This window comes from Amphiprion ocellaris, chromosome 8 (genome assembly GCF_022539595.1).
Source record: "Amphiprion ocellaris isolate individual 3 ecotype Okinawa chromosome 8, ASM2253959v1, whole genome shotgun sequence".
Classification (NCBI taxonomy): Eukaryota; Metazoa; Chordata; class Actinopteri; family Pomacentridae; genus Amphiprion; species Amphiprion ocellaris.
The window spans coordinates 36,502,690-36,530,498 of NC_072773.1; the positions used below are offsets into that span (position 1 = coordinate 36,502,690).

General features: G+C 40.0%; 1 protein-coding gene across 6 annotated transcripts in view; it reads right to left on the bottom strand.

The window, feature by feature from the left end:
- LOC111585305 (uncharacterized) overlaps positions 1–27,809 on the bottom strand; it is a 50,007-nt gene that overhangs the window by 12,202 nt on the left and 9,996 nt on the right. For 4 of the 6 annotated variants that reach the window (XM_055012700.1, XM_055012703.1, XM_055012702.1 and 1 more), the window contains exons 2-15: positions 14,805–15,002; positions 11,758–13,765; positions 11,480–11,683; positions 8,710–8,830; positions 8,530–8,623; positions 8,154–8,240; positions 7,837–7,953; positions 7,661–7,759; positions 5,943–6,094; positions 5,160–5,298; positions 4,018–4,140; positions 3,746–3,943; positions 1,879–2,474; positions 13–453 (exon numbers count right to left, since the gene is read on the bottom strand). In XM_055012700.1, the coding sequence (XP_054868675.1) occupies positions 13–453; positions 1,879–2,474; positions 3,746–3,943; positions 4,018–4,140; positions 5,160–5,298; positions 5,943–6,094; positions 7,661–7,759; positions 7,837–7,953; positions 8,154–8,240; positions 8,530–8,623; positions 8,710–8,830; positions 11,480–11,683; positions 11,758–13,765; positions 14,805–15,002 (4,577 nt within the window). Of the gene's footprint in view, positions 1–12; positions 454–1,878; positions 2,475–3,745; positions 3,944–4,017; positions 4,141–5,159; positions 5,299–5,942; positions 6,095–7,660; positions 7,760–7,836; positions 7,954–8,153; positions 8,241–8,529; positions 8,624–8,709; positions 8,831–11,479; positions 11,684–11,757; positions 13,766–14,804; positions 15,003–25,900; positions 26,216–27,809 lie in introns of those variants that run through there. The other 2 variants (XM_055012704.1, XM_055012701.1) reach the window with 2 other exon arrangements.

The window sequence follows — 27,809 nt, forward strand, 5'->3', positions numbered from 1 at the left end:
ATTTGAGCTTACAGGGCGTGGCTGGGGCTCTCCTGTGGACAGAACGCCCCCTCGTATCTCCCGATGGGCAGGCTGGAGTGTTTGCAGCACAAACCCCCGTTATTTCCCCCCGCCGCCCCTCGCTCGCTCAGACAGGAGTCCTCGGAGCAGAAGCTGCCGTGACGGGAGATCTGAAACTTCTGAGCCTCCTGGAGGATCCGACAGGACGGCTGGCCGTGGTGGGAGCAGGAAGACGGAGGACGAACCCGCTGCTCTGGAGGAGTCAGCGATCCGGAGGCGACCACGGCGGTGCACGAGTCCTGACTGACCGACCTGGAGCCGAGACCTCGACTCCACGGAAACCACTGGCAGCCGACGGTGTGGGACTGAGACAGAGCAGCAGCGTCCCTCTCAGTCCTCGCTCTGCTGCTCTGCCTCCTCCGAGCCTCCCTCTCTGCTCTCCTGGATGATCTGCTGAAGAATCGCACAGATACAGAATCACAACCCAGCATGGGTTTCTACAGTTTGGGTCTCCATGTGCATTAACCCTCATGTCGTCCTGTGGGTCTAAATTAACCCGTTTTAAAGTTTGAAAATGTGAGAAAAAATATATTTTCACAGTGAAACTTCTGATGTCCACATTTTCAGCATTTTTGGGAAATCTTTGAACATTTTTTGGTGGAAAAAAAAATGTTAAAAATGTTTCTGAATAACATTCACATAAAAACCAACCAAAATCCAGTGAATTTCGCTGGATTTTGGTTGATTTTTATGTGAATGTTCTTAAAGAAAATATTAGAAGTTTTACTGATATATATGGAATCACTTTAGATAGTTTTAGGATTTCTTTGGAAGATTTTTACTCATTTTTTGAAAATATTTACAAGAATTTTCTTGCCCAAATTGGGGGACTTTTTTTAAAAATAAAACCTTTAAGGGAAATTTTTAAGGAATTATTGGAGTTTTCTTCCTGAAGGTTTTGCAAATTTTCAGAAATTTGGGGAATTTTTTTGCAGAATTTTTGGATTTTTTTCAGACGGGAAACAATATTTTTTGGTGCCTGTAAATGAAGACAACAGGAGGGTTAACATCATCAGGACAGTTTTTTTCTCTCATGCAACATCAGAAATGTGGGAACATCATGTTTAGTGCTGTACCTGTGCTTATGAACACTATCACTCAAAAGTTTGGACACACCTTCACATTCAATGGTTTTTCATTTATTTGTATTATTTTCTACATTGTAGATTAACCCTTCCATATATATCAGTAAAACTTCTAATATTTTCTTTAAGAACATTCACATAAAAATCAACCAAAATCCAGCGAATTTCGCTGGATTTTGGTTGATTTTCTTGTGAATGTTCTGCTGTGTCTAAATGTTGTGTTCCTTTGTAGACACTTTGTGATTTGGAAGTTGTAATGTGGAAATGAATGAATGTTGCTAAAACTGAACTTATTTTAAGAATTTTTTAAATTTTTTTTTTAAGAAATTTCAGGTTGTTCATAAGTTTTGTAAAAAGATAATTCCTTAAATGTGAACATTTTCAGAATGTATTTGTTTGTACTAAAACAAAGGAACCATTAGGAGTTGTGGTTGTTTATAGGTTATTCTGCTGTGGTTTTACTGGTCTGGTCCACTGGAGATCAGACTGGACTGAATGTGGAACCTGGACTAAGATGATTTTGACTCTCCTGGTTAAACCTAGAAGAATGAATGCTAAAATGGGCTCCAATCATTTCAGAAATGAGAAGGAAAATTGCAGTATCTTCTTTTTTTTTTTTTTTTTTTTTTACTTATTACAAATAATCAGCATCATCTTTAAAAAACTGTTTGGAAACCACAGCTTTGATTCTACTTCAGTTTGACGAACAGACTAAGACAGGAAGCTGTTTTACCTGTCAGGTGACTGAGGAGCACATCTGGAGGCTCCAGCTTCTCTGTGATCCTCGGGTTTGATGTTGCAGCAGGCTCCAGATGTTGGATTATCGTTGTCGCTGCCCAGGATCGGCCTCCTCTTCCCTAAATCCACGGCTCCGGACACGATCCCCTCCCACTGCGGGTGCCGAGGCCCGGGGGTGGACTGCACCACCAGGCTCTGACCACCGGGGGACGCCGTCTGAACGTTGGTGCTCACCACGTCCACGTAGTGACCTTCACACCGGCCGCTGGACTCCGGCTGCCGGTCCTGCATCCTCTCCTGGAGCTGCTGCCGGGCCTCCTGACACCTCAGCCAGGCCACGTTCCAGACCCGCATCCCCCGGGAGCCTCGCAGGGCGCCGGCCTGACACTTCACCTCCTGGAACCTCTCCGGGCTGAAGTGGACGAAGCGGTCCTGGAAGGCCTGGAGGACGCAGCTGTCTGAGGACGGAGCGTTGTTGGGACTGGAGGCTGGGTTCTGGTGGACCTGGGAGGCATTTTCATCTTGTGTTGTTTGGATACTGGACTGAGTCTGGTCCAGATAATCGATGCATTCGCCGGCCAGGGTAGTCGCCTGTTAGTCGGAGAGGTTTTCATTCAATATAAAAGGCAAACAAAGGATCTGATTTTTGTTTTTCTGTGCTGCAAAAACGCTGCAACTGAAGTCAAATGTTACTAAAGTAGAAGGAAGTTTGCATTTATTCCAAAAACTTATTCAGGAAGTAGTTCAAAAGCATAAAATTGAAAAAAATAGTATCAATGCTACATTCTATGCTCTGAAATGTTAATATTTAAGCTGTACATTAAATAAAACCATTGAAGTTTCAAGACATGAGGTGATTTTTTCCAGTACTGTCCATGTGCGGTTATTTAGTTGACATTTTAGTGATATCCAGTCATTTTTATTAATAAGTGATTGTTTCCATAATAAATAATTATGGAATTTGTAAAGACATGATCATAATGAAGATAAAAAAACATTAGTTTTAAAAAAACATTTAATAAAATTGAATGCAAAATATATTCCACGGACTTCAAAAGTCCATTAATTATAGATTTACACGGACAATTCGCTTGTCATTTTCAACAAGTTTCATGTCAGCTTGGATCTTTTCTCATCATTTTGGATAATTTTTGTGTCTTTGGGAAAAATTTCCAGTCATTTAGGACAAATTTCATGTCATTCTGGACTATTTTTCTGTAATTATGATTAATTTTCAAGTCATTTTGGACCATTTTCAAGTCATTTTGGACAATTTTCTTGTCATTTTCAACAAGTTTCATGTCAGCTTGGATCTTTTCCTGTCATTATGGATCATTTTTGTGTCTCTGGGATAATATTCCAGTTATTTAGGACAAATTTTCTGTAATTACGGATAATTTCCAAGTCATTCTGGACGGGTCAATATATAATTACTGGACTTTTTTTATCATTGTTGACATTTTATTGATATCCAGTCATTTTTTATTAATAAGTGATTGTTTCCATGGTAAATCATGATGGAATTTGTAAAGACATGATCATAATGAACATAAAAATATTAGTTTTTTTTTTTTTACTTTTAATAAAAATGTATGAAACATATATCCCATGAACTTCAAAAGTCCTTTAATTATATATTGACCCATCTTATCTTAACAAGAAATAAGCATCAATACTATATTGGACAGTTATAAAACGACCGGTTACTCTGCAGTTTCTGCAAAAACATTTGATAAGTGTACTTCTAAACAATAAAATAAGACAAAAAACAACAATTAAACAAACCAGTATCTGCTCTGTGTAGGGTCAGAGTGCTAAATTCATAACGAACGCTTGAATCTTTAATGACTGTTTCTCCAGACCTGCTCACAGAAATCACACACGTTGACCATGATCTGCAGCTCTCTGCCGCAGGCCTCCGCCCTGCACAGGAAGTCCTCCAGACCCGACCTGAAGCTGCAAACCAGGGCCCTGAACGCCTCCGTCTCCGGGTAGGAAACCCCGCTCCGCTGCAGCCGCTCGGCCTCCGACACCAGCGACATGGCGTGATGCCTCCGGTCCTGACGGAGGACGGAGAAAAGATTCAGACACAAGCAGACGGAATGACAGCAGCTACAGACAAACTGAGACTCACGTTGGCTTCTATTAGAAACCCCGTGAAGCTGTTGAGGATCTGCTCCATTCTGTCTCCAGAGTCCTCCACTGACTCGGCCTCCAGCAGGTGGCGCTCTCCCTCTACATTACACCACTGCTGAATCTGACACAGAACAAGATTACAACAGAACTAGTGCTGTCACACCATTGAAATGTTTAATCAGAGTAATCACAGGGCTGCTGTGGTTTCATTTCAATTAATCATGATTAAATATCAATCATCTTTAACCCTCATGTCGTCCTGTGGGTCAAAACTGACCCGTTTTAAAGTTTGAAAATGTGGAAAAAAAATATATTTTCACAGTGAAACTTCTGATGTCCACATTTTCAACATTTTTGGGAAATCTTTGAACGTTTATTAGTGGAAAAAAAGAAATGTTAAAAATGTTTCTTAAGAACATTCACAGAAAAATCAACCAAAATCCAGCGAATTTCACTGGACTTTGGTTGATTTTTATGTGAATGTTCTTAAAGAAAATATTAGAAGTTTTACTGATATATATGGAATCACTTTAGATATCTTTATTTTTTTTTTTTTTTAAGATTTTTACTCCTTTTTTGAAAATATTTACAAGAATTTTCTTGCCAAATTTGGGAGATTTTTTAAAATCAAACTTTTAAGGGAAACTTTCAAGGAATTATTGGAATTTTCTTCCTGAAGATTTTGCAAATTTTCAGAAATTTGGGGATTCTTTTGCTGATTTTTTGGATTTTTTTCAGACAAGGAAACAATATTTTTTGGTGCCCGTAAATGATATACATATATATATATATATATAAATAAATATAAAAGATTAATTATAGAAATTTAGCTTCAGGGATTTTGAGTCATTCTGAGTCAGATGGAGATTAACTGCACTAAAATTTTTAATCAGATTAATCATGATGATGGATTAATCCTCATTAATGTGTTCATTTTGACAGCCCTACATAAAACACAACAACAATGGATGCTAGTTTTCATTCTACTTAGTTCTTGTATTTAAATGCAAATGACTGAAATTCTTCTCTTTATTCTCACCAGATATTATCATCATGGGTTCAGGGACCTTCCAGACCTCAAGAACATAATTTCTGCACCTCCTTTATTCTGAAAGCGGTAGTAGTTTAAGGATAAGCTACCTGTGTGAAGTGTCCCTCCATCGCTCTGAGCTGCAGCAGGAACTCCAGATGTTCCAGAGACATGTTGGACCTCTGCACCAGGACGTGAGCCTGTTCCTCCACATGGTTGTACAAACTGGTGACCGAGTCCACGGCATCACTGCATGAAGGAAAAGCATAAATCTAAGTGTTCAAGATGCAGTTTTAGAGTCCAACTGGAAGAAAAATACTCACTCTGTTGATGCAAGTCTTTCACAGCCTCTGTGCGAAGTCAAATGGGATGTTATGGATGTTTGAAGCAAGTTTTTTCTTTTTTAATGCCAAAATAACAATTTATTAGTGCTGGAAGCTATACAAACTTGGGAAACTGTCAGATTTTTTTTTCCCTTTTTTTTTGTCTGCATTTGTTCCGTCAGATTTTAACTTTACGATCGTGTGACGTGACATTGTTAGAAAAATGAACCAAATCTGAGCTTAAAATCCATTTAATTAAATTCATTTTATGCTTGACTTGCTCTCACTAGACTTCGTAAAACCACTTCTGTGCACTAATCTATTTTTGAAGCCTCGTCTCTTACTTCTTGTCTCCTTTTAACCCTCCAACTCCCAAAACATAACGGCTGGTTTGAAAGGCATGTTAAGTTGAAAAATCAGAACCACAAACTCTAAAACCACTTTTGGCCCGTGGGCCGCATGTTGAGCACCCCTGATCTAACTACTGTTATTTGTGTTGCAGTAAAATCTGATTCAAACCGTCCACCAGTGACTGGAACTTTCTGCACATGTAAGTATGTTTTGGTTTACCTGAGGTCCTCACAGTGGGGGTATCTGAGGTCACTCTCCTTCCTCAGCCTGGCCAGGATGGACCCTCCATCCCTCTGCAGACCCACCAGCCGACCGTCCTCCAGAACGTCCCTCATCAGCGTCCTCTGGTCCATCATGCACTGCTGCACAGTCTGAGACACAAAGCATTTTAACTTCAACAAATAATACAATAACTCCACCATAAATACAGTTTAGTAGCTCTAACTCCAGCTTCTATTTCAGGGGTGTCCAACATGAGACCCGTGGGCCAAAAGTGGTCCTCCAGAGGGTCCAATCCGGCCCTCAAAGTGTAAAAATTCCAGAGAAGACATTAACTGCAGATTGTAAATTAGTAAAACTATAAATTTAAAATAATTTCTAGACCATGACAAGTTGTTTTCATCATAAAGTAAAATACTAGATTGTTCATTGTTCTTTTGTTTTTTTTCTCGTTTTGTGTTTCCTTTTTGTCTCACTTGTGGTTTTTTGTCTTATTTTTGTCATTTTCTCTTTTGCTTTGTTCGTTGTTATTTCTGTTGAATTTGTCGTTTTGTGGTTTTTTGTCTCGTTTGTATTGTATCTCTATTTTTTTGTCTATTTTTTGTTGTTTTGTTTCTCGTGTCTGTTTTTTTTGTTTCATTTTTGTCATTTGTCCGTTTTTTTGCCACTTTGTAACTTTTTTGTATCATTTTTTGTCTCTTTTTTTGTCGCTTTGTTTCTCGTTTTTGTCGTTTTGTGTTTCCTTTTTGTCTCACTTGTGTTTTTTGTGTTTTTGTCTCTTTTCTGTTTTGTCTCATTTTTGTAATATTTTGTCTTGTTTTGTTGTTTTTTTGTCTGACTTTTGTCGTTTTTATCATACAGTAAATCCTCTCTGGTTCAGTTCCAGATGACTAAATGTTGTGTTCCTTTGTAGACACTCACACACACAAATGATAAACCGAGGCTGAATGTTGTTGAAATTTCACTTATTTCTCTTTAGAAATTTCAGGTTGTTCATGATGTTTTGTAAAAAGATAATTCATTAAATGTGAACTTTTTTGTGCTAAAACAGAGGAAACATTAGGAGTTGTGGTTATTTATAGGTTATGTTGTGATTTTACTGGAGATCAAATTGGACCGAATGTGGCCCCAGAACTAAGATGAGTTTGACACCCCTGTTCTGTTTGGTAAAGATAATTATATAAGCCTCGCTGCCGTTCTCCATGTATCTTCACTAAGGATGTCCGATAATATCAGACATCCCTAGGGCGAACGCCATCAATCAGAAAATCATGGAGCATATCACAATGGATAACCAGCCCTTTTCTATCATGCAAGATGCCAGATTCACCAAACTTGTGGCGTTCCTTGAGCCACATTTTGCCAAATCATAAGTATTTCTCAAATATTTGCCTCCCCGAGTTGTACCATGTTGTTTACAGCCACATCGAGAAGCTAACTGCTGATGCTGTATCCATTAGCTTCACAACAGATATCTGGTCTTCAAGTGTTAATTCCACCACAGGAGATATGTGATGTTACCCAAAATGAGCTAAATAGGCCACAGACATCGGTATCGGTCGATATCGGAATCGGAAATTGAGAGTTGGACAATATCGGACATCCCTAGTCTTCACAAATATAGAGTTCTATAACTGAGGATAAATTCAGGTTTTAATGCCCAGAGAGCAGCATGAGGAACCGGTGGAAGGTGGTTGTTCAGGTGGTTGTTCAGGTACCTGCACAGTGTCCGTCCTCTGAGGCTCCTCTAACTTACTGATGGCTCTCAGCAGCAGGCTGGACGCCTCGTGGAGATCAAACACAAACGGGAAGAGTTTCTACAGGATAAAAGACATAAAACATGAGCAGTGGAGAAGCAGCAGCTGCAGGTAAAGTGTTACTGTGTCCGTCTCACCTGGTGCAGCTCCGTCCAATCACAGTGACTCTGAGACAGAGATCCGTCCAGCCGGAAGCTCAGCTGATTCACCTCCACCAGTCTGAGCAAAGACTTCATCGACGTCACCACGTCTGTCTGCGTTTAGGGAGACAAATGTCCAATTAACAGGAAAATCCTCACGTCATTACTCACTACAGAACCTCTTTAGAGTTTGTTTTACTGAGCACAGGATACAGCATATTTAGTTAAAGCACTGAAATAAACTAGAGCTTAGGAGGTGTAAAATAAAACTTCTTCATATTCAGCGTGATTTAAAGGAAGAGTAAAAAGCCGACCTGTATCCCGAGACACCTCTCTGGCCGGAGGTTGTTCTCTTTGTCAACCAGAACGACCAAACTGTTGACTGCCTGAGGACATCGCTCCTGCAATCAATAAACACTCCATAAATCCTCCTGAGGCACAATTCTGCATCGTGATTTAAAGTTCTATAAATTTATTGATCATGGCAGGTAAATCCAAACATGCATAATGGAAACAAATGTCAACAAGATAGAAATACACCTGAAATTAGCACCTGCAAACATCAACTGTTTGTGCAGTTTTATTTATTAGAACCATTTCTTATTTTGCTATTTCTTTATCTGCCAAATCCTTCACTCTGGACCTTAAACTCTGATCTGAGTCATTTCCAAGCAGAAACATGTTTCTTACCTGAAGAGTCATCAGAGCTTTATAAAGCTGTGGTTGAGGGTTTAGTTTCCTGGCATCAAAGATAAGAGTCATTCCAGCTTCTCTGATTTCCTTCCTGGATACAGACAGAAATCAGTGCACTGCAGCGCCCACAACAGAGGAAACCACAGAAACAGACAAACTGATTAATTCCCTCTGTACCTGGTGATGGAGTGGAAGTAGAGCAGCATCTGGAAGAGCTCCTGGCTGCTTCCAGCTGATCTCCATCCCTGGTGGTCTCCATACAGCTCAACTATGGCTCTGCCTGTCCGGTCTCTGCTGCCTGCAGGTTGGAGGAAGCACAGATCAGGAACATCTAAGGTCCTGCTCTCTGTTCATGAGGACTTCCAGTCACTGAGCTGTTTCTAAAAGACTAAAACAGGTTTACTGTTGTCAGGAGTAACACAGATTATACTGAGCCTGAAGAAGACAATCCAGAACCAAAAACCTAAAGGACAAAAAACAAACGGCACATACAAAAAGAACATCAGAGATCCTGCAGTTAAGTCATTGTTTTGGTTGTTCAGAACAAAGTTAACACTCTCAATAAAAGAAATGATGTTTAAACAGAGATGATCTGATTTTAACCCTCTGAGCCCAAACCAGGGGCACTTTTCACTCACTGTGGGATTATTTTTCACAACAACAAAAAGAAACAGAACAACCACAACTAGAAATACAGAGAACTCAGATATAATTCCATTAAAAATAAAAAAGTTCACAAAATGATTACATTTTGTAAAATATGACAAATATGATGGAATTTGGACTCAACATGTACAACACATCTACAAGGTTTAAGATGAGTTACCAATAATGTAAAAAAAAAAAACATTCTGTAGATATTCACTATTTCCATTTTTCATTTGTATTTAATTTATATTCCGTTTCATTCCATATATTCAGAATTCTAGATTATATATAATATAATAATTTGACAATATCTAATATTTGATTATTACATTTCTTATATTTTCTTACAGTGGCGTGCACAGATAGACACCAGGTGGCGCTAGAGCACCTGCCCCTTGCCCTCAGTATCAAGCAGGTGCCCTCCACATCTCAGTTTTTTTAAATTTAAATTTAAACACAAAACACACACACACACCGATGCACACACGGAGGTATACGCGCACACGACTCGTTCCGTGCCGTGCCGTGCCTCGCCCCATCTTGTAAGGTGAACACGAGGAGCGGACACCACCACCACCACCACCAGCAGCAGCACCACCACCACCACCACCAGCAGCAGCAGCAGCAGCAGCAGCAGCAGCAGCAGCAGCAGCAGCAGCAGCAGCAGCAGCAGCAGCAGCAGCAGCAGCAGCAGCAGCAGCAGCAGCAGCAGCAGCAGCAGCAGCAGCAGCAGCAGCAGCAGCAGCAGCAGCAGCAGCAGGTAAGTGTGCTGTTCAGAAGCCTCAGTTGCTACAGGTGTTTGTCTCTGTGTGAAATATTACTCAAAAGCGGATGAACGGATTTGGATGAAATTTTCTGAGTCCCGCTACATATTTATGTCATGTATGTAGCAAACCAAAGCCAGACAATGGTGAAGTTCCTGATGTTTCACTAAGCATTTATTTACGTTCCGCCGTCAGCCTTATTTTGAACACAAATCCACCTTTCTGTCTTTCCCTCCTCTCTTCAGGAAACACCGTCAGATCTTGTTTACATTCCAGCTGCTTTCTAAGTTTAAACACATCCTTTACTAGACAGCAACAGCTGGAACCGTTTCCTTTCATCTTCATGTGATGAAAGAAAAAAACATTTCTGACTTTTCGGCGTCTTCGTCACGTCAAGAGACCGCTTCTTAGATAAACACTTCCTGTGCCGCTGGGATGGTGACAAAATAAAAGCCCGTAACATTAAAAATACGCCTTCAAAATAAAAGCATGGAGGCAACGGTTAACACTAGCAAAACAAAGGCTTGCCCAAAGTGATGAACTGATCAACAGACTTTTGTCAGAGTAATTTATATGCAATTTGGTATCCATACATAACATGCACATGCATAACATCTCTGTGCTCAGCACAAGGTCATTTTTTATTAAAAATTCCATCCATTGGAAATGATACATCACCTGAACAGCCATGGAGGAGGACTGCACTCTCTGAGTGCTTTCCTAGTTTGCCAATTGTTACGGTACAATGTTTTATCGACCCTTTGTGTGTCATTATTAAGATGTTAAAATAAATGCCGTTACAGAAAATGTGTTCCTGATTTAGTTTTTTCACATCTCACACTGTTGTATTAAGGCAGCCAGTGGTTCTACACGCTGCACAAGGTGCCTTTTTTTCCACTGAGCACCTGCCCTCCAAAATGTCTGTGCACGCCACTGTTCTCTTATATTTATATTAATAATTTATATTGCTATTATTAGTATTGTAATTTTATTATAATAATTATTATTCATATTATTTTATTATTGTCCCTATTATGAACAATATGATTTTTGAAAAAAAATCCACATATGTGGATGCCATTTTTTTTTTTTTTTTTTTTTTTAAACAAACTCTGGTTAGAACAAATTATTTGTTTTGCCAAATTTTGAGATGAGGCTTGTAGATTGATTTTGGTGAAATATCATAATTTTAAGCTTAGATTTTTTTTAACTTTACCAACACAACAGCACATCAGAAAAAAACATGAAAACACATGAGAAGTAAATAGCAAAGTATGAAGAGGTTCATTGGAAAACTAAAAAATGACCGTTTCTGGCTTGATAAAGGATGGAATTTTGGCAATTTTTAAAATGGGGTTAAGAGGGTTAAATAAGACTTAAACATTCACACAGACTGATAGACTGCTACAGCGAGACATGATGATGTACAACAACAAGATAATACTGAGATGATGTCTGTCTATACAGTGGGAAGAGAAACTATGAATGTGGACAGAAGAAGCAGCTGCTGATTTATTTGTCTCAGACTGAACTACCTGGGAGAGCTGCTAGTCCCAGGTAGAGAGGGTGGGCTCTGGGGTCCAGGGATCCCAGGGGGAGGTGGTCCGGTCGGGGCCGAGCAGAGGCATGCTGGGAGATCTTCTGTGGCCCTGCTGATGGAGATGGATCTGTGATTGATGGGTTCTCCATTAGATGACCATTCCTGCTGGTGATGGAGGCACCGCCAGGCTGAGCAGCATCTGGAGAACATTAATGAAGAAGGATCAGAATCAAACTGTAAAAAGTAAAAAACAAGAATGGGATAACTCTGTACCTGCAGCGACCATCTTCCTCCTGCTGATCTTGGGTGAAACCAGTCCGAACGCGGTGCTGTTTTTACATTTAACCACATGCAGCTGAGGAATCTCCACACATGACTCGGCCTTTTCTCTTCTCCGGACGTTCTGACCTTCAACTATCACCACCTCACACCTCTCTGAGGTCTCCACCACTGCCGTGGAGAGCGACGAGCATCTTCCATCCGACACGCGTTCTCTTCTGCTCTGTGACGTCGCTGCAGAGCCGGTTGTGTTTTGTGGCCTTTCACGAGCCATGAGGGTCACGGGGGTTCCAGAGATGTCTCTTGAACTGAACGCTAATCTGTGGTGTTCGGGGGAAACGTCTGATTGTTCAGGACCGTTCGGCAAAGCTTTGGCTGTGTTTATCCTCGCCTCCTCTGCTGGGTTTGTTCCATTGCCGTTGTGTATGTTCCCGTAACATTTGGAGGACTGTACATCCTGCGGTTCCCTAAATATCACAGCGGTCCTTTCAGTCGTCTGCTCTGGTCGGGGGCCAAACGGTAAAGCATTCCTGCCCCTGTAATCCATGCAGGGATCTCCTGGTTTCCAGTATGGAACAGTGTTCTTTTCTCCTGACTCCTTACAAACATCTCCGCTGCCAGAGGACATTCCCTGAAGGTCACACCACGGATCCTCTGGTCCCCGTCTCCCGTCATCGTCCTCCTCCATCAGAGCTCCCATGTTCCCCCTGAGCCTCTCCTGTCCGAAGCTGACGGGGTTTTGCAGAGCAGCCTGGTAGGAGTCTCGGTATCGACACCTCAGCTCCTGGGCTCTGCTGACCTTCCCGCCCTGCCTCCGCTTCATGCAGGGCGTGCACGGCTTCTCTGAGGAACGAGCGCATGGAGAGGGTTCCAGGGAGTCGGGGTGGGCCTGATGTGGAGGGGAATGGTGGAGGGATGATGGAGGAACTGTAGATGAAGCAGCAGCACGTCTAGAAGGACTGTGTGGTTTGGTAGGCAGCTGAACATGTGACGGTGCTGCTGGTCTTTGCCTCGGTGGATATCGTTGTGCTTCCATTTGTGCGTCTGACGTCGGTCGTTCTTCTGCGAATGACTGAGTTTGACCGAAAAGCATCGCGGCCTGCTGGATATCGATATATTCACCTTCTGCAGCTCTTCTGCTCGAATCCTGCGGGTTTTTAGAATCTCCCCTATTCCCACCTTTGCATACAGTTTTATCAGGACTGCCTGTATCTGAAGCGGTGCTGGTTTTTGCAGCTGTGTTTGGTTTCGTCCCAGTGAATCTGCTGTCCCATGTGTTAGGCGACACCCAGCCTATAGGTTTAGGATCGGCTTCTGGTTCTTTAACTTTCACCCGTCTGGATGAAGCAGCAGCGCTAGAATCCACCAGGCAGAGCGACACGGCGATGCCGTGCTTCGCTGGACATATCCGGGTCTCCACAGAGAAAACAGAAGGACGCAAAGAAGATGTCAAAACTGAATTCTGCTGCTTTGGTGCAGATTCTTTTGAAGAGGAAAGAGGAAAAGATTTACTGGATGGAGAGTTCTCAGGAAAGTCAGGAAGAAGTGGAGGAAGAGGAAGCAGAGGCGGTAAAGGAGGATATGAGGAAGGAGCAGAGGCCATGCTACTCCCGGAGCTCTGCGGCGCGTCCACGAAATCAGGCACGGCCACCCGTTCCCATGGCAACCTCACCACGCCCTGCTCGGCAGCGAGCAGGCATCGGCTGAGAGGCGTCCCCCGGCGGCCGAGGTTGACCTCATCCAACCAGTCGAGGCTGAAGATGCAGGGATACGACGTCTCAGGGATCGGGGTCTCCTCCACTACCTCTGCCTGGAACTCCTCCTCTTCCAGGAGGCTGCAGATCACGATGCGAGCTGATTGGTCGCAGAATGGCGCCACCTGGAGGTAGAAGTCACCGGGGCGGAGCAGCAGGGGGTCGATGGGAGCGAGATGGACGATGACTTGGTCCCGGAGACACAGAGGCCAGCCCTCACAGAGGAAGAGGACGTCAGAGTACTGAGCCTGAAGGAGACACAGACCAGGACAAGGCAGAGTTTAAAAGTTGTACTATGTATGACATATTTGCACTAATATGTTACCAAGCTGTGTTTTTTTGTCTCATTTCTCTCTTTATTTTTATTCCTATATTACTTGCTATAGACTTATATATATATTCATCCCTATTTCCTAAATATTACGTCAGCGTTGCACTGCCTGCTCTACTTGCCTTTTTAATTGCCCCCCGGGGACAAATAAAGTTTTCTGAATCTGAATCTGAAAAAGAAATAAATGGACTTTATTTAAACCAGGGGTGTCCAACATGCGCCCTGCGGGCCAAAACCGGCCCTCCAGAGGGTCCATTTCGGCCTGCCTAATGACTTTGTAAAGTGTGAAAATTACAGAGAAGACATTAAACTATAAATTTAAAATAATTTCTAGACCATGACAAGTTGTTTTGATCATAAAGTAAAATACTAGAATGTTTATTGTTCTTTTGTCATTTTGTGTCTCATTTTTATAAAATTTTGTCTTGTTTTTTGTCTTTTTTTGTCAGATTTTTGTCATTTGTCTCGTGTTTTTGTTGTTTTGTGTTTCCTTTTTGTTTCGCTTGAGTTTTTTGTAGCACTTTTGTCATTTTATGTTTTGCTTTATTCGTTGCTGTTATTTGTTTTGTGTATTGTTTGCGTTGTTTTGCGGTTTTTTGGTCTTGCTTGTGTTGTCTACTTTTTTGCTATTTTGTTTCTCGCTTTTGTCATTTTTGGTCTTGTTTGTGTCATTTGTGTCATTTTTTGACTCGTTTGTCCATTGTTGTATCACTTTGTAACTTTTTTGTCCAATTTTTTGTTTCTTTTTTTGTTTTATTTTGTGGGAACATTAAGTGTTGTGGTTATTTCTAGGTTATCATGCTGTGGTTTTACTGGTCCGGATCACTGGAGATCAGACTGGACTGAATGTGGAACCTGGACTAAGATGAGTTTGACTCTCCTGGTTAAAACATAAATAAATGGACTTTATTTAAAATGCTAAGGGCCCTTACGATGTGTACCAGACCATCACTTACACATGCAGCCTGCTGCACGGTGTCTAAGATGTGTTTGGCCGGGACCAGAAAGTCCAGCAAACAGCGCAGGGCGTCTCCCTGGAAACGGCTGTCGATGATTTGGAAGAGCTGGCTGAGGAGAGTGGGAGCGGTGGCCTCGAAGGGCGGGTAGAGCACGGACAGCAGGTTCTGGATCGAGCCTTCCAGAGATTTAAGGTTCTGGAAACACGAGAGAGAAAGAAGACAGTCAAGAAAAGCTATTTTTTTATGGGTTACCAGACAGACGAGCTGCGTTCTGTCAGTGACGTACAGATGTTATATGGACAGAAACTTAGTCCAAATGCATATATGACTTCAAGAACAGCTTGCATCATGACGCCATTTGTGACTTTCATGAAAAATAATACTGATACACTCTGCTGTCGTCCCATATAGTCACAAATATTTATGCTCATCTGCTCAGAACTAGATGAAAAGACGAGGCACTACAGCCGAAAGAAGATGATCCAAGTTTCAAGATTCTTTGACTTTAATTTCTCATGTATTTGCTGCATCAAAAAGTCCCAGTCCAGTGCCAAATAAAAATAATAGCAATAATTATAAATAAATAACTATAAAAATACAACTAAGAAATATAGGATAAAAAAACAGCATGATAAAGCAGCATAATAACTTAAGTAGTTTCAGATTTATCATGAATCTGTGCTTGGTAAACAGTTAATCATTACGACAGTCAAGGGATCAATTTATCGTTTTGGTGGATCGGTGCCTTTCTGGCAGCTACAGCAGTAAACAACAGGAAACCTGGAGTCATTTTCTTTTGAACGGCGTCTCTCATCCTCAGCCTCCTGACCCGCTCAGAGAATTTCTGCTCCAACACCAACATCTCATCATTAAAGCGTACGTTCCTGACAACAAGCATCCAGTAAACAGAGTGACGGCTGTGGTTTCACATTCCCTCTGACCTGAACCCATGGCCCACTACCCACTTTTAGGCCCTGCTTTATTTAGCCCAGCAAAGGCCAGCAGCAGCAGACCTCGGGGTTAATGCATGTACGTGCACGGCTGTGGGGAGATATACGACTTCTGAAGGGTGATGTGTGAACGTCAGCGGAACACTGCTGCATTTTAACGAGGGACGGAACGTGTTCACTGTCGTGTAGAACAACAAAAAAAAGACTTACGGGGGAAAAGTGAACATTAGAAGTGACAGATTGTGTTAGCGTTACATAATGATGTAAATGTAATGTCCAACATGTCCTCCAGAGGATCCAGTCCGGCCCTCAAAGTGAAAAAATTACAGAGAAGACATTAACTGCAGATTGTAAATTAGTAAAACTATAAATTTAAAATAATTTCTAGACCATGACAAGTTGTACACCCCTGATCGAACCACTTTTGTGTTTTCTCATTGAGATTATATTTGAATTAATACCCCTCAACAGACAGATGTGGACAGAAACAAAGGAAGGTGTGTCAGGGTGTGATGGATTCTGTTTTCTCCAGCTGTGCTTTCTGCTCTGCTGCTTCTTCTCTGCACTTTTCCTACTTAATTCTCTCATCCTGATCTCCTTTTTCTGTGCTTTATGTCTCTTTAGGTTTGCTGCTTCTTGCTCATCTGCCGCTCCCTGTTCTCATTCTTCCTCAGGTGTTTTCTCTCCATCTCATCCGATCACACTATCATCTGAAAACGCCGGATTCTTCCCCCGCAGCTCCAGAAACAACCATGACTCAGAGCATTTTGGTCAGTTTCTGCCACACCCAGCAGGGAAGACACACAACATCATGATGATAACATGAAGGAAAAACACAACAACGGTCATCATGGTGATAACATGAAGGAAAAACACAACAACGGTCATTATGATGATAATATGAAGGAAGAGGAGAAGGAGGGGAATTATGGAAGCAGAGTGGTGGAAGTCAGACCAGAGTCTTTATGTAACAAACTCAGCTCACAGCTCTTAAATTATACATTAAATGTTCCAGATCTTAACCCTGGTGTCGTCCTGCGGGTCAAACTGACCCGTTTTAAAGTTTGAAAATGTGGAAAAAATATCTATTTTCACAGTGAAACTTCTGATGTCTACATTTTCAACATTTTTGGAAAATCCAGAGGAGACATTAACTACAGATTGTAAATTAGTAAAACTATAAATTTTAAATCATTTCTAGACCATGACAAGTTGTTTTGATCAGAAAGTAAAATACTAGATTGTTCATTGTTCTTTTGTCATTTTGTGTCTCATTTTTGCAATATTTTGTCTTGTTTGCGTTGTTTTTCTGGTCATTATTTGTTGTTTGTCTTGTATTTTTGTCGCTTTTTTTCTTGTTTTTGTCGTTTTGTGTTTCCTTTTTGTCTCGCTTGTGGTTTTTTGGTACGTTTTTTGGTGTTTTGTTTCTCGCGTCTGTCTTTTTTTGTCTCATTTGTGCTATTTTTTTGTCTCGTTTTTGACGCTTGTCCATTTTTTGTTGCTTTGGAACTTTTTTGTCAAATTTTTTGTCTTTTTTTGCCATTTTGTTTCTCGCTTTTGTCGTTTTGTCTCTCATTTTTGTAATATTTTGTCTTTTTTTGTCTGATTCATCATTTTGTTTCTCATTTTTGTCATTTTGTGTTTCCTTTAGGTCTCGCTTGTGTTTTTGTCTCATTTTTGTCATTTTGTATTTTGCTTTATTGTTTTCTGCATTGTTTTTGTAATTTTTTGTCTCGTTTGTCCATTTTTTGTCGTTTTGTAATGTTTTTGTCATTTTTTTTGTCTTTTTCATCATTTTCTTTTATTGATTTTTTCTTGATTTATGGCACTGTAACTTTGACATGCAGACATTTCTGAGTTCTCTCTGCTTCCGTTCAGGGTTTTAATGTCCCTATAGAAGTGCAGGACTTTATACTGCCAGGAAAATGAGCTCACAGTGATTAAAAGTATGTCAAGAGCAGAAATGCCCTGCGTGGGTCAGCGGGTTAACTCTGAGTGTATTTATACTGCTGGTGATGTGAGTCAGTCATGAGAAACAGGACACATCACCAGCTACCGTACAGATTCAGCTCATTTAATGCTCTCTGAAGCGAGTGTGTTTTAATAAATGTGTTTATTTTCTGCCGTACAGAGCTGCAGATTCACACAGCTTCATGTAAACACCCGGATCTTTCTCACTCGGCCGCCGAAATAAACGACGACGCTCACATTACGGTGGATAAGATGTCCCAGCGCTGTGACAGTCTGAATATCTCTGTCCAGTATCATTATGAAACAGAAATAGTCCTCCAACATTCCTGATGTCAGGCGAGTTCCTGCCTGGACAAGAGGGAAATATTTAACAAAGAAAAAAGGAAAGCGACCGAAGCGATGCTGTAAAAACTCTCAAACCATGACGGTAAAAACCTATAAACTCTAAAACAGTTTGATGCAGTTTATAAAACACTGAATCACCATAAATAATCAGGACAAAAGTGAGATTTTGTTTGTCTTGATAAAAATTTCCCAACTCCTGCTCAGTTTAATGGAAATGCCGTAATATGTAGAACAATAATGTTATATTATTAATATTTTTGCATTTAATTCTCGAAAAGAATCCAGTGTTTCCCAGTTAAATGTACATATTGCTGTACTGGTAACAGAAACATGCTGCAATATTTAGAACATATAACAAATATCTACATTTATTACATGCAAAAAATACAAATGGATGGACTTTTGTGTTAATAACGGTCATATGCTTTTATATTTATGACAGCTTTAACCGCAATTCTGCTAAAAATCCTCATATTTAATGTTAAACCCACTAACTGTTGTGCTGATGATGGAAAAATGCTGTAATATTTAGAATAAGTTACACAAACTTTATTTTATATGATGTTTTCATGTAAATTTTTACATTTTTAAAGGTTAAAACTTTTTTTCCCCCACAATAAAATATGGAATGAAGCTCATTTTAAACCTTAAAATCAACAATATCAATATGTTTCTTTACCATAAATGTAGAACATTTTTTACCATAATTTTACGGTAGCGGAATTTTTCCATAAAAACTTTTTTTTTTTTTTTTTTTACAGTGGACTTAATGCACTCCTGAGGCGATACAGTGACATTACTTAGTGTTTTTTAGTATGTTTGCAGGGCAGTTTGCCGTTTTCTTTTGGTAGAGAGTGACAGGAAATATAGGAGATGACATGCAAAGCAAAGGTCCTCAATCGGATATGAACTGAGACGATTGCATGAAGCTTAAACCAATATTAAACCTCGAAACTAGGAAACAAAGACGACTCTAAATGTGCACCAATTACACCAAAACATAAAAAAAAACTAAGTGAAAAAGTTGCAGGCTAACAACTGCACAACTCTGATGAAATTTTGATGAATGCATCAACATTAAGGAGCCCACATGATGCACATTTAACAGTCTGATGTTTCACCATCATTATTTGTTTTGTATCGTTTGCGTCGTTTTGTGTTCCTTTAGTCTTGCTTGTGTTTTTGTCAACATTTGTTGTCAATTTGTTTCTCGCTTTTGTCGGTTTGTGTCTCATTTTTGTAATATTTTGTCTTGTTTCTGTTGGGTTTTTTTGCCTGATTTTTGTTGCTTGTCTCATGTTATTGTTGTTTTGTTTCCTTTTTGTCTCACTTGTATTTTTTGTCTTATTTTTGTCATTTTGTGTTTTGCTTTAATCGTTCTTTTGTGTATCGTTTTTGTCGTTTTGTGGGGTTTTTTGTCTCGCTTGCGTTGTCTATTTTCTTTGTTTTGTTTCTCGCTTTTGTCATTTTTTGTCTCGTTTTTGTTGTTTGTCCATTTTTTGTCGCTTTGTAACTTTTTTTGTCTAATTTTTTGTTTTGTTTCATGTCGTTTGTCTCATTTTTTGTCGTTTTGTGTCTCATTTTGTAATATTTAATATAATAATTTAGCCTGTTTCAATGCACCGTCCGGTGGCAGCTACTTATATTTTTGTCATGCTTCCATGTATGATGACTAAAGAGCTATTCTATTCTATAAGTCTACAATTCTACAATTGGACAATCTAATTAAGGAGACGCTTTTATCAAATGCGGCGTACATCTGAGAGTAGATCCAACACAAGCAAGGATCTAGTCAGGAGAAAACAACCTGGATAAGAGTCATCAAACAAGTCATATATAAATAAACCTGGAAAAAAATCTGCTCAGATATGAAGATGTTCACTTCTGCATATAGATTTTTTCCTGAAGATGGCGGGAACCCCATTGTTTCCACAATCATTAATTAAACAGATTTGGACAGATTATTTCTTAGAAAGAATATAAATATTGAGATGATTAAGCCCAAATTCTGCATAAAGACTTTAAAAGAGACAAAAATATCGAAAATAAAATGGGAAAATATTCATATTTTGTTCCAAAAATGGCAGCAAAGTCAAACCTATTTCATCCTTCCTTCTCATTTTCGTCACTACTGCACCTCCTCCGTTTATGAGTCCGATAAGTTGCCTCTCATATATTAATTTTCTGAGACATTACGTAAACAAAACGCCTGAGAAATATGTGAAGCACAATAACCACAACTTCCCCGATTTGGCCAAACTTCAAAGTGTCCACAGACACTGAATCAGTCTCTAAATAAACACGAAAAGGATCAATTTCCTGTGTTTATGTCGGCGCTGATACACAGATTCCCTACTAGATTATTGGAACGCTTTAAAAACGGGTTTCCTGCAGCTCACAGAGAGGAGAGATAAGGGATGGACAGTGGCCTGCTGTTGGTCCAGAGCTGTCATGTGACCATGTTGTGGTCCACTAGTGACCGCCCGCCATCCCTGCGGTTTTCAGATGCGGTGCGTTGCCATGCGGGAAAATCATATCTACTGGACACAATTTACAATCTGCAGTTAATGTCTTCTCTGGAATTTTTACACTTTGAGGGCCGCTTTTGGCCCGTGGGCCACACATTGGACACCCCTGGTTTACACAAATCCGATATGATGCCCAAAAGCTCAAAAGAAAACCGATCCCTCACTGGAGGTGGAAGTGAACCTGCAGAAGCAGTCGGTCGTCCTGAAGGAGTACGAGGAGTTAGAGGAGTTGAAATCAGGACTCCCTCACTAACATCTGTGTCACATCAGCTCTGTGATAAACTTTGTCTGTTTCTCTGCAGATCCATTCACTGAAAATGACAAATCTCTGAATGACAGCAGCTCTGGGATCACGTGACTCTTCCAGGTAGAGGAAGACGGACACTCTTTAGTTTCAGGGGAAAATTCAATTGAGCCATAAACAGATTATCTCTAACGCTGGAGCTGCAGCGACAAACCATAGAACAATCGACGGAGCTCAGCTGAGCGACACGGCAGGCAGCTGGTCCTGAATGAACGGCTGTCTAAAGACATTAAGATGCTTTAGTAGTGAAGGAGCAGCATGTCAACATGATTCAGCACATTTTCAAAAAAAAAGGTCTATCTTCAGTTCTGAGCTGCATCTTCAAATCTGCTCACCAACTCTGCATTTTAATTTAATTACCGTTATTCTGACTATTTTTACTGTGTCTTTTGTGTTTAGGGACGTGCTTTTACTGTCAGTGTAGAAAATGTATGTTCTTGCCAATAACATTTTAAGATACGATATAAAACCATAAATAATTCCGAAAGAAATTCTTTGATATGACAAAAAAGCAAAGTTATAACAAGATGCGATAAAATGAGATAAGATGCAATAAGATGAGATTCGATAAGATAAGATCAGATAAGAGGGGATAAGATGTGATAAGATGAGATAAGCTGAGATAAGATGCAATAAGATAAGATGCGATGAGATAAGATGCAATAAGATGAGAAAAGATGAGATAAGTTGAGATAATATGTGAAAAGATGAGATAAGATGAGATAATGTGAGATAAGATGAGAAAAGATGCGATAGGATGAGATAAGATGAGGTAAAACAAGATAAGATGAGATAAGATGCGATAGGATGAGATAAGATGAGGTAAAACAAGATAAGATGCGAAAAGGTGAGATAAGACGGAATAAAATAAAATGCGATAAGATGAGATAAGGCGAGATAAGATGCGATTTCTATGTTTTGGACTAAAACGTAGAAAACATTAGGAGTTGTGGTTATTTATAGGTTATTGCTGTGATTTTAGTGGTCCGGTCCATTTGAGATGAAATTGTGGATGTGGAATCTGAACTAAAATGAGTTTGTCACCCGTTTTAGCTTAAAGCTGCATCTTTAGACTTGTTATTTCATCTTCTTCGGATTCTTTTTCTCAAAATATTGTGAGTATTTTCAACCTCAACACCACCACCGATGACACGCCAAACACACAAATTAATTACACTGAGGTTACACATAAACACAGCTACTGCACACCGAGACGGCCAGACGTGATATTTAGCAGCTACGAGGGGATCAACCAATCATGAATCATCATCATCACGAAGGCCTCGATCAGCAGCAGGATGGTTTGAAGGTGGCAGTCAGGAGGCAGCCAGGCCCGTGATTAAAGTCATTAAAAGCACGTCAGGGAATTATGAATGAGCCGACACTCTTCAGAGTCGTCATACGTGAGCTGACGTGTTGCGCTGCATGTGCACGAGGCGTGTTATTACACCAAACCGGGGCTTAGCTTTCACTGACGCGCTCATCTCATCTGTAATTAGCCCACAGCTGCTTAATGTAACTCACACCGGCAGCTTTCATAACAAACAGCCAGAAACGAGCGCTTAGATACGGGAAAAACAGGTGAGAGCGCACCTGGGCACGCTAATCAGAGGATGTCAGAGCTGCTAAATGAGCTGCAACCAATCCGAAGACTGTTCAGATCAAATGTTGGGACACAAACTGGGGCTCTGCAGCTTCCTGTAAAAGGAGATTAGAAGCTCCGAGTCTGACAACGAGGCAGGAAGATGATCGGTGTTTTCCTCTGAGAGGAAAAATGAGCACTTTGCAGTCGTTCACAGTCATCAGTGTTAAATCAGGGGTGTCCAACATGAGGCCCGCGGGCCAAAAGCGGTCCTCCAGAGGGTCCAATCCGGCCCTCAAAGTGGAAAAATTCCAGAGAAGACATTAACTGCAGATTATAAATTAGTAAAACTATAAATTTAAAATCATTTCTAGACCATGACAAGTTGTTTGGATCAGAAAGTAAAATACTAGATTGTTCTTTTGTCATTTTGTGTCTCATTTTTATAATATTTTGTCTTGTTTTTTGTCTTTTTGATCATAAAGTAAAATCCTCTCTGGTTCAGTTCCAGATGTCTAAATGTTGTGTTCCTTTGTAGACACTCTGTGATCTGGAAGTTGTAATGTGGAAATGATAAACTGAGGCTGAATGTTGATGAAATTGAACTTATTTTTCTTGAAAAAAATTTCAAGTTGTTCATGATGTTTTGTAAAAAGATAATTCCTGACGTAAAGATTTTCAGAATGTACTCTTTTGCACTAAAACAAAGGAAAAATGTGGAGTTGTGGTTATTTCTAGGTTATTATGCAGTGATTTTACTGGTCCGGTCCACTGGAGATCAAACTGGACTGAATGTGACTAATCTGAACTAAAATGAGTTTGTCACCCCTGGTTAAACGCTTCCAACAGCTGCCGCAGAGCAGCAACTCAAAGCTGCTGTCGTTTCAAGAAAACACTGAAAAATTTCAGGCTATTCAGGTGAAGGCGAGGCGATGATTTGTAGTTTTGCAAACAGACTTGTTGTGTGTTTTCCATTGAATCACCAGGATGGGACAAGACGTCTTTCTGCCGGGAGGAAATAAAGATGCTCTGTGCGACCTGGTCGACACAGGAACAAATAGCCAAACATTGAGGTCACTCCCAGAACAGGAATAGTCGGGTTAATGGCACTCTGGCTGCAACAACACGGCAAATATTCAGCAAGGAGGGCGGGAAAAATCACACAGAAACACACATACAGAGTCCTGAACATTCAGCAGAGCTGGGCGGGTGTTTTAAAACCCAGCTACATCCCAACGGTAAGTCAAAGCCAAACAAAATCCACTTTATGTAGGGGAACACCTTCTCTGGTGGAGAAATACACTCATTCAAGAGTTTCCTCCTCAGCCTGAGAGTCCCACTGAAACAAAACTACACTGGAAAAACTCTCAAACCATGACGGTAAAAATCAGTCTGATGCAGTTTATTTAACACTGAATCTCCGTAAATAATCAGGAGAAAAGTGTGTTTTTTAGATTGTTTTTCTCTTGAAAAAATACATTTTCCGACTCCTGATCAGCTTTTAATGGAAAAATGCCGTAATATGTCGAACAATACTGCAGTTTTTGCATTTAATTCTCAAAAAGAATCCAGTTTTCCCAGTTAAATGTTCATATTGTTGCACTGTTAATGGAAACATGCTGCAATATTTAGAACAAGGAACATTTCTGCATTTATTACATGTAAAAATACAATTTGTTATCGGTCAAATTGATGTACTTTTGTGTTGATAACAGTCATATGCTTTAATATTTATGACAGCTTTAACCACAATTTTTGCTAAAAATCCACATATTCAATGTTAAATCCACTAACTGTTGTGCTGATGATGGAAACATGCTGTAATATTTAGAATAAGTCGCACAAACTTTATTTTATATGGTATTTTCATGTAAATTTTTGTAGTAAAATATGGAATGTAGCACATTTTTTAACCCTAAAATCAACAATATCAATACGTTTCTTTACCGTAAATGTAGCGGTACTGTTCATAAATATTAAAGCATACGTCCGTTATTAACACAAAACTACATCAATTTGACTGATAAACTGTATTTTTCAACATGTAATAAATGGAAGTATCACCACATTAAAAATAAAGAAGCTTTCTAACTAATACCTCAGACTGCACTAAAGATGTTTTCTCCTGCCATGACTCACATCTCACATGCAGGAGGCGGATACAGTGGCCGGTCTGTGAAATCTGCCCGGTAACCCGAGACCTTCACCTTGAGTCAAAACACTCCGGCAGAGCGGCGGCCAGTATGAAAGTTATGCTGCTCACAGTCCCGGTACGAGCACGTTACGACATAAAGGGCTGCTTGTCAGGACGTAATAAATAAATGGTCCTATTTAAAACAAACAACAAAAAAAAAACAGGAGACTGCGCAGCAACTGTCATGTCTTCGGCATGTTACGAGGAAAAACTGTGAATCATTTCAGATGCGTTAAAAAAGGACGAGGTGTGTGGATGTTTAGGATTGTTAGTGTGAGCTAGCTTAAAAAAAATCACCAAAGATGTGACATTTAAAAGCATTAGAATCATGAGAAAAGCAGCAAATGTTCACATTTTAGCATCTGGGACCAACTAATGTTCAGAACTGCCAAATTCAGAATTAATCCGAATGAATTAATCAATTAAAAAATGCTATTAAAGGCTCTAGAAATCACCTTCTGGTCCATCGACTGTCAGACAGTTATTAGAGGAAAGAGTAAATTAACCTTCAAGTCGTCCTGTGGGTCAAATTGACCTGTTTTAAAGTTTGAAAATGTGGAAAAAAAAATAATTCACAGTGAAACTTCTGATGTCCACATTTTCAACATTTTGGGGAAATCTTTGAACATTTTTTGGTGGAAAAAAAATGTTAAAAAAGTTTCTGAAGAATATTCACATAAAAGTCAACCAAAATCCGGTGAAATTCACTGGATTTTGGTTGATTTTTATATGAATGTTATAAAAGAAAATATTAGAAATTTTACTGATATATATGGAATCACTTTAGATATTTTTAGAATTTTTTGGAAGATTTTTACTCATTTTTTGAAAATATTTACAAGAATTTTCTTGCCAAATTTAGGGGATTTAAAAAAAAAAAAAAAAAACTTTTAAGGGAAACTTTTAAGGAATTATTGGAATTTTCTTCCTGAAGGTTTTGCAAATTTTCAGAAATTTGGGGAATTTTTCTGCTGAATTTTTGGATTTTTTTCAGACAAGGAAACAATATTTTTTGGTGGCTGTAAATGAGGACAGCAGGAGGGTTAAAGAAGACATAGGAATGGAAACTATGCATGATATCTAACACTTTATGTAAGAAAGCCTCAACCTTAAGTCATTATATCAATCTCACTAAGTTGTTAAAAAAAAAGCAGATTTTACAGAATAAATCGGAGTTGCCAAATTTAAGACAAACAGTACAACCACACCGTCACATTACCATCTTCTTTTCTGCGTGCTGTCTGTCATCACAACGGCGGCGTTTTCCGAAATGATCCTAAAGAAATGATGATCGTCTACAACGCTGAAGCTTCTGCTCGCCGGCTGCCAGACAAAAATAAAATCCATTCTGCCCAGACGCCTCACAGCTGAGCGGCTGAGGACGACCTCGAGCCAGCTGGACGAGCATTCGGCAGGTCTTCAGCCTCTGGGTTGTCCTCTCCTCTCTGGTTTCTACTGAGCACTTTCTGCTTTTCTGTGTCTCTGTGTTTGTTTTCTGCCTCTCACAGCAGCTCCAGTGCCGCTGGTATGTTTGTCTGAGAGAGGGAGAATGGCCAAACATGAGGGAAGAGAGAGGGAGCGGTAGGGAGGGAGGGAGAGCAAGAAGCAATCCTCGCTGTAATACCCACTACATGCAGAGCAGATTCTTAGATGTTCCTCTGTGGCATCTTATTACACTGTGTACACACACACCAGCTCAATATGGCAGCCGTAATTAATTCATAATGCCAACGAGGAACATGATCCTGGAGACCGTCGAGTCAAAACAAAGTGACACTGATTCAGAGAGAGTGTGTCGCTGCTGGATCGCTCAGGTCAGTAAATCTGATCATTATAGACGCTCACTGGGAAGGAAAAGCTGGAACCATGAAGGTAAAGCATTGAAATGTAGGTGTGTGTTTGGTTTTTGGTGAAATGTAGGATTGAGGTTAGACATATGGGGATAGGACTTCAGGAGACAGGAGAAGATATAAGAAGATATGAAACAATAAGGTAACATGATAGGATATACGACAAGATACGATAAGATATGATACAATATGATACGATATGAGATAAGATACTATATGATAAGATACAATAAGATATGATACGATACGATACGTTCATGAGTGGGCAGAGACACACCAATGCTGTAGATTAACTTATTCAAAGCAATATGTGTTTAGAGAAATCACAATGGTTTTATAATGATGCAGACTGGACATACAGACACATAAATACATCCTATAACATACATGCTGACCTCTACATTGTATTTTTGAACTATATTTACATATAATCAATGCAACTACAGCATACTGCCAGCTCTCAGGCTTTGACAGAGAAATAAAGAGACTCTGAACACATTTCACTTTTTGGGATTTCACCAGTCCATGTGAGCTCATAAATCAGGAGGAATCAGCCTCCTTCCCAGAGGGCTAACAGCTGGAAAACACTCTCAATGCTGACAGTGTGGCAGCAAAACCACCACCGAACCACTCTTCATGTCACAAGATCACCGTGAGGATGAACGGGAGAAGATCCGAGGAAAAAAAGGAGGAAGACAAGCATCTGCTCCAGAGGAAACACAAAGGAAGCATGTAATTCAATGTGACAGTGACAGAAGGCAGCTGTGGAAATGAAAAGACGCGTGGATACAACCAAAACATCCCGTTATTCTCGCTTAAACCGCTCGCCATTTCATCGCACAGGAAAACAAAGCAGATACGCTAAAAGACAAAGGAACTCGTGAATCTTCATCCTGGTTTTAAGATATTTTGGCGAGTGGAGGTGAAACTAGAGAAGAGCCAGAGGAGAGGAGAGGAGAGGAGAGGTGAATAATGACAAAAACAAGACACAAAATGACAAAAATGAGACACAATATGACAAAAATGAGACCGAAAACAACAAAATGGCACACAAAACGACAAAAACAAGACCCAAAGTGACCAAAATGAGACACAAAATGACAAAAACAAGACAAAATGACAAAAAAAGACATAAGATGACAAAAACAAGACCAAAAACAACAAAAATGAGACACAAAACTACAAAAACGAGACACAAAATGACAAAAACAAGACACAATATGACAAAAACGAGACACAATATGACAAAAACAAGACCGAAAACAACAAAAATGAGAC